The sequence below is a fragment of the Babylonia areolata genome, chromosome 31, assembly GCF_041734735.1.
Source record: "Babylonia areolata isolate BAREFJ2019XMU chromosome 31, ASM4173473v1, whole genome shotgun sequence".
NCBI lineage: Eukaryota > Metazoa > Mollusca > Gastropoda > Neogastropoda > Buccinidae > Babylonia > Babylonia areolata.
This window is the reverse complement of record NC_134906.1, coordinates 30,514,803-30,522,302: the sequence shown is the minus strand read 5'-3', so window position 1 is coordinate 30,522,302 and position 7,500 is coordinate 30,514,803. Positions and strand designations below refer to the sequence as shown.

General features: G+C 46.3%; 1 protein-coding gene across 2 annotated transcripts in view; it reads right to left on the bottom strand.

Annotated features, from left to right (window-relative positions):
• Positions 1-5,483, bottom strand: part of LOC143276011 (ciliary microtubule inner protein 2B-like) — a 32,272-nt gene extending 26,789 nt beyond the window's left edge. Inside the window, exon 1 of one of the 2 annotated variants that reach the window (XM_076580386.1) lies at positions 4,941-5,483. In XM_076580386.1, coding sequence (XP_076436501.1) covers positions 4,941-5,025 — 85 coding nt within the window. In that variant the 5' untranslated portion in view covers positions 5,026-5,483. The remainder of the gene's footprint in view (positions 1-4,940) is intronic. The other variant, XM_076580387.1, reaches the window with a different exon arrangement.
• Between the last annotated feature and the right edge of the window lie 2,017 nt (positions 5,484-7,500).

Genomic DNA, 7,500 nt, shown 5'->3' with positions numbered 1-7,500 from the left:
TGTTAACGTCGTCTCTTTCGCCGTTCGTATGGAAAGAGTTAAGGCGTAAAATCTTGATGAAGTCAACTCTGAGCATGTGCACACACACACACACGCACACACACACACACACACACACACACACACACACACGAACACACACACACACACACGCACACACACACACACACACACACAAAGTAAGCTAAGACAGGCAACACAGATCAATCTGAATCCTCCCCTAGAGCAAAACACAGATACAGGGAGGGAGAGTGGGGGTGGGGAGGAGTTAGAGACCCACTTCCTCCTCCTCCACCCCTTCCCCTGTTGTTCAGATCAGGGTGCAACTCGCGATATCAGAGCTCTGCCCATTCGTTGAGATAAAGGATTTATCAGAAGGGAAATCCCCTTGTATTCCCATTGTGTGTGTGTGTGTGTGTGTGTGTGTGTGTGTGTGTGTGTGTGTCTGTGTGTGTCTGTGTGTGTGTCTGTGTGTGTGTGTGTGTGTGGAGAGGAGAGGATTATTGTGTGTGTGGGGATGGGGGGTGGTGGGTTGGGGGAGGGGGGATGGAGAGGATTTCTTTTTGTTCTATTAATTTTTATCTGTACTCTCTTTATCATCATTTATTGTCTGATCATGTGCTTGTCTGCCCTACTTTTTTGTCTGTTTATCTCTGTCACTGTCATACGTGTAGAAACACACACACGCTCTTACTTTCTCTCTCTCTGTGCCTGACAGATACACACACACACGAGTATCAGTATCAGTATCAGTATCAGTATCAGTAGCTCAAGGAGGCGTCACTGCGTTCGGTCAAATCCATATACACTACACCACATCTGCCAAGCAGATGCCTGACCAGCAGTTTAACCCAATGCGCTTAGTCAGGCCTTTAAAAAACAAACAAACACAAAAAACACAAACAAACAAAAAACAAACAAAGAAAAAATCCCAGGTAAATACATAAAAATACTACTACTACTAATAATAATAGTATTCATAAGGCGCAAAGTCTTGATGAAGTCAACTCTAAGCGCGCGCGCACACACACACACACACACACACACACACACACAGAGAAAGTAAGCTAAGACATCAGGATGCAACTCGCGATATCACAGCTCTGCCCATTGGTTGAAATAAAGGATTTATCAGAAGGGAAATCCCCTTGTATTCCCATTGTGTGTGTGTGTGTGTGTGTGTGTGTGTGTGTGTGTGTGTGGTGGAGGGGAGAGGATTATTGTGTGTGTGGAGATGGTGTGTTGGGGGTTGGGGAGGGGGGTGGGGTGGAGAGGAACTCTTTTTGTGCTGTAAAATTTGTATCGTTATTCTCTGTATATCATTGTATTGTCTGATCACGTGCTTGTCTGTCCTACTTTTGTGTCTGTTTATCTCTGTCATGCGTGTGGAAACACACACTCTCTTGCTTCTCCCCCCCCCCCCCTCTCTCTCTCTCTCTCTCTTACTCACCTTGTGTCTCAAATTCACACAGACAGACAATATCAACAAAGCACACACACACACACACACACACACACACACACACACACACACACACACACACTATCCATCCGTTATCTATCTATCTATATATCTGTCTGTCTGTCTGTCTGTCTGCCTATAAATCTGTCTGTCTGTCTGTCTGTCTGTCTGCCTATAAATCTGTCTGTCTGTCTGTCTGTCTGTCTGTCTGCCTATAAATCTGTCTGTCTGTGTGTTTGTCTGTCTGTAAATCTGTCTGTCTGTCTATCTGTCTGTCTATAAATCTGTCTGGCTATCTGTCTGTCTGTATATAAATCCGTCTGTCTGTCTGTCTATAAATCTGTCTGTCTGTCTGTCTATCCGTCTGTCTATAAATCTGTCTGTCTATAAATCTGTCTGTCTGTCGATAAATCTGTTTGTCTGTCTCCCTATAAATCTGTCAGTCTGTCTGTGTGTCTGTCTGTCTATAAATCTGTCTGTTTGTCTGTCTATAACTCTGTCTGTCTGTCTGTCTATAAATCTGTCTGTCTGTCTATAAATCTGTCTGTCTGTGTGTCTGTCTGTCTATAAATCTGTCTGTCTGTCTGTTTGTCTAAAATCTGTCTGTCTGTCTGTCTGCCTATAAATGTGTCTGTCTGTCTGTTTGTCTAAAATCTGTCTGTCTGTCTGTCTGCCTATAAATGTGTCTGTCTGTCTGTCTGTCTAAAATCTGTCTGTCTGTCTGTCTGCCTATAAATCTGTCTGTCTGTCTGTCTAAAATCTGTCTGTCTGTCTGTCTGCCTATAAATCTGTCTGTCTGTCTGTCTGCCTATAAATCTGTCTGTCTGTCTGTCTGTCTAAAATCTGTCTGTCTGTCTGTCTGCCTATAAATCTGTCTGTCTGTCTGTCTAAAATCTGTCTGTCTGTCTGTCTGCCTATAAATGTGTCTGTCTGTCTGTCTGTCTAAAATCTGTCTGAATGTCTGTCTGCCTATAAATCTGTCTGTCTGTCTGTCTGCCTATAAATCTGTCTGTCTGTCTGTCTAAAATCTGTCTGTCTGTCTGTCTGCCTATAAATCTGTCTGTCTGTCTGTCTAAAATCTGTCTGTCTGTCTGTCTGCCTATAAATCTGTCTGTCTGTCTGTCTAAAATCTGTCTGTCTGTCTGTCTGCCTATAAATCTGTCTGTCTGTCTGTCTGTCTGCCTATAAATCTGTCTGTCTGTCTGTCTGTCTAAAATCTGTCTGTCTGTCTGTCTGCCTATAAATCTGTCTGTCTGTCTGTCTGCCTATAAATGTGTCTGTCCATAACGAAAGAAACTGCCAAAGAAGAAGAGCAAATCAGGTGAGTCTGAATCATTCTTTGTTGTTAAAAAAATCGACCACAGGTGCAGGGAGGGAGGGGGTGGTGTGAAGTTAACACCCCCTTCCCCTTTCTCCCCCCTCCTTCCCCTTTCTCCCCCCTCCTTCCCCTGTTGTGAAGTTAACACCCCCCTTCCCCTTTCTCCCCCCCTCCTTCCCCTGTTGTGAAGTTAACACCCCCTTCCCCTTCCCCCCCCCTCCTTCCCCTGTTGTGAAGTTAACACCCCCCTTCCCCTCCCCCCCCTCCTTCCCCTGTTGTGAAGTTAACACCCCCCTTCCCCTCCCCCCCCTCCTTCCCCTGTTGTGAAGTTAACACCCCCCTTCCCCTTTCTCCCCCCTCCTTCCCCTGTTGTGAAGTTAACACCCCCTTCCCCTTTCTCCCCCCTCCTTCCACTGTTGTGAAGATCAGCTTTTACTTGGCGACAGGACAGTTCTGCCGATTGGTTGATACATTGAAAGGAAAACCAACCAGCAGAGACTTTCCTTTCCTCACTCTTCTTTTAAGGTAAAGTGACAATACATTGTGTGTGTGTGTGTGTGTGTGTGTGTGTGTGTGTGTGTGTGTGTGTGTGTGTGTGTGGAAGAGAGAGAGACAGAGAAAGAGAGAGACAGAGAGAGACAAAGAGAGACAGAGAGAGGGGAGAGAGAGAGAGAGGTGTGCAAGCATTCTTGTGCATATCAACGTGTTTGTCTATGTGTGTTTGCATGTATCTGCGTCTGTGTACATACAAGTGTATGTGTATGCGTATGTATGTATGTATGTGTGTGTGTGTTCTCATTATGTGCTCGCGCGCGCGCGTGTGTGTGTGTGCATGTGTGTGTGTGAGTGTGTGTGTGAAAGGAAACGAAACGAAAGTTTATTCAATAAGGCCATGGCCCCATTTGAAGGGGTGATTACATATTTTGTAAAAATAGATTTGCATATGAATATAATCTTACAACGTGTATGCTCAAAGCTCTGTTCTCTTTAACCAATCATGAAACTCCGTCGTTTTAATGACTTATAGATAAATATGGCAAGATTCGAAAAAACGTTATCATTTGTAGAAGACAGAAGTAATACTAACCGAAACTTACTTGGTCTGTTATAATATCTCAACGGAATATATATTTGTCTCAAATCATCTAATACAGGACAACATAATACGAAATGGACTTCATCTTCTTTTGCAGATCTACACAACGGACATACCATATCGTTTACAGTGCTGGGCTTGTGTCTTTTACTGTGTACGTTGATATCAGATACACCAAAACGAAACCTTGTTAAAGTACATCTGATGACTCGGTTAATATTTTTTGCTAAATATGGTTCTGTGAAATGATTCCTTTTAAACAATCTGAACAAAGAAAATCTTTCACTATTTTGTACATGGTCGTTTTACCCCTGCCATCTACAGTCAACCATACGCTGTTTAAAGCAAACAAGAAAATCATGAACACATCCAACCCCTTGATTAAGCCATACAAATGCAAAACCATTACTACATAAACATTTTCGAATGCTAGTCACCCATGTTACCCTTCCCCTGGCATCCAAATCAAATAACACTTTATAAGCTTGAGCAGGCAATCTGCATTCATTCATTTGAACCAGTTTTAACCAATACCTAATACATTTTACATATGAATTAATATAAATCGGATACCTACCAAGCTCACCGTAAACTAAGTCATTTGGCGTTCTTCTGTCCACCTGCAAAAACCTCTTCATAGCAAACAAATGTAGTTTTTCTATCTCGTACCCCTTATCCAACCCCCAAATCTCAGCACCGTACTGTACTATAGGCTGGGCTTGAACATCAAACAATTTAAAAAACAATCTAACAGAATTACTTTCATACTTATATAATAATTGTAATATGCTCACGACCGCTCGTTTCCCTTTACTAACAAGGTTTCGACAAGCAAACGTAAAACTAAGTTTTGTGGAAAGGAATAAACCAAGATACTGATAAGTATTTATGACAGAAATTTGAAGATTCCCCAAATACCATCGTTCATATGCAGCTAAATACCCTGTGTGTGAGTGTGTGTGTGAAAGGAGAGAGAGAGAGAGAGAGAGAGAGAGAGAGAGAGAGAGAGAGAGAGATTATTTGTGTGTGCGTGTGTGTGTTTGTGTGTGTGTGCGTGGACCAACCTGGCAGAGAGGGCTCAGCTTTGTGCAGACACTGGTGACTACCGGGGCTTATACGAAGCCTTGAAGGCGGTGTACGGTCCCTCATACCAGGTCCAGAGTCCTTTGCGCAGCGCAGACGGCCAGGCGCTCTTCACAGACAAGACGTCGATCCTGAACAGGTGGTCGGAACATTTCCAGGCCCTCTTCAGCGCCAACCGCACGGTTCAAGACTCGGCAATTCTCCGCATCCCACAACAGCCAGTGAAATTACAACTGGACGAGCAACCAACCCTAGAAGAGACTGTCAAGGCCATTGAACAGCTGAAATGTGGCAAGGCAGCAGGGGTTGACGGAATTCCGCCGGAGGCGTGGAAGAATGGAGGCCCAGCACTACACTCCAAACTCCACAACCTCTTTGTCTGCTGCTGGGAGCAAGGCAAACTACCACAGGACCTCCGTGACGCAGTCATCATCACCCTGTATAAAAACAAGGGAGAAAAGTCGGACTGCTCCAACTACAGGGGGATAACTCTGCTCTCCATCGCAGGCAAGATCCTCGCCAGAGTCCTCCTAAATCGGCTGGTGCCTACTATCGCCGAAGAACATCTCCCAGAGAGTCAGTGTGGCTTTAGAGCCAACAGAGGCACCACTGACATGGTCTTCGTTCTCAGACAGCTACAAGAAAAATGTCGGGAACAGAACAAAGGACTGTATGCGACATTCGTCGATCTCACGAAAGCTTTCGACACCGTGAGCAGAAAAGGTCTGTGGGAGATCATGAAACGTCTAGGATGCCCCCCAAAATTCCTCAGCATGGTCATCCAACTACATGAGGAACAGCGTGGACAGGTCAGACACAGCAACGACCTTTCGGAGCCCTTCCCAATTGGAAATGGAGTGAAACAAGGTTGTGTCCTCGCGCCGACCCTCTTCACGATCTTCTTCAGCATGATGCTCCAACAGGCCACTGAAGATCCTGGCGACGACGACGGTATCTTCATCAGATACCGCACTGATGGCAGCCAATTCAACCTGAGGCGGCTACAGGCCCACACCAAGACACTGGAGCAACTCATCAGAGAGCTTCTGTTTGCCGACGATGCTGCCCTCGTCGCCCATACAGAAGCGGCCCTGCAGCGTATAACGTCCTGCTTCGCAGAGGCTGCGCAGCTCTTCGGCCTAGAAGTCAGTCTGAAAAAGACGGAAGTTCTCCACCAGCCTGCCCCACGGGAAGAATTCCACGCTCCTCACATCAACATCGGTGAGACAGAGCTGAGTCGGTCCACCAGTTCAGCTACCTAGGCTGCACCATCTCGTCTGACGCCAAGATCGACAAGGAGATCGACAACAGACTTGCAAAGGCAAACAGCGCATTCGGCAGGCTGTACAAGAGAGTGTGGAACAACAAACACCTGAAGAAAGACACAAAGATCAGCGTGTACAGAGCTGTTGTACTGCCCACCCTGTTGTATGGCTCCGAAACCTGGGTCACCTACCGGCACCACATACGACTGCTTGATCGCTTTCACCAGCGCTGCCTTCGCACCATCCCCAGCATCCACTGGAGTGACTACATCACAAATGTCGAGGTCCTGGAGCAGGCAAAGACTATCAGCATCGAGGCAGTGCTGCTAAAGGCCCAGCTACGTTGGGCAGGGCACGTGTCCAGGATGGAGGACCACCGCCTGCCCAAGATCGCGCTGTATGGCGAACTGTCCACTGGCCACCGTGACAGAGGAGCACCCAAGAAGAGATACAAAGACTCCTTGAAGAAAGCTCTCGGTGCCTGTCACATTGACCATCGCCAGTGGTCCGCAGTAGCCGCTGATTGAGAGACCTGGCGACGCACCATCCACCAAGCTGTCTCCTCCTTCGAAAACAACCGCAGGGCCAGCCTTGAGGACAAACGCAGAAGGAGGAAGAACCACGACGCTGCAGCCGCGAATCCAGACCAGACTTTCCCTTGCAACCGCTGCGGCCGACTCTGCTTTTCCCGCATTGGCCTTGTCAGCCATGAGCGTGCCTGCATCAGACGTGGACAACGCCCTTCCTAGATCTTCGTCAGCGAAGCCAGGCCATGATGATGATGATGTGTGTGCGTGCGTGCGTGCGTGCGTGCGTGCGTGTGTGTGTGTGTGTGTGTGTGTGTGTGTGTGTGTGTGTGTGTGTGTGTGTGTGTTTAGTGGAGGAGAGAAGATTATTGTGGTAGGAATGGAGTCACTCTTCTTGTGATTTTTATTTTTTATTCTTACTCTCTTTATCATCATTTTATTGTCTGATCATGTGATTTTCTGCCCTACATTTTAGTGTGTTTATTTTTGTCAATGTCATAAGTGCAGAAACACACACACACACACACATTCTTACTTTCTCCCTCCCCCCCTCTCTCTCTCCTCTCTCTCTTTCTGTGTCTCAAAGACACACAAAGAGACAATATCAATAAAGCATACACAAAAACGCACACAGAGACACACAGACACAGACACGGAAACAGACACACAGACACACACACACACAGACACACACACACACACACACACACACACACACGCACATACACACAGACACACACATACACTCA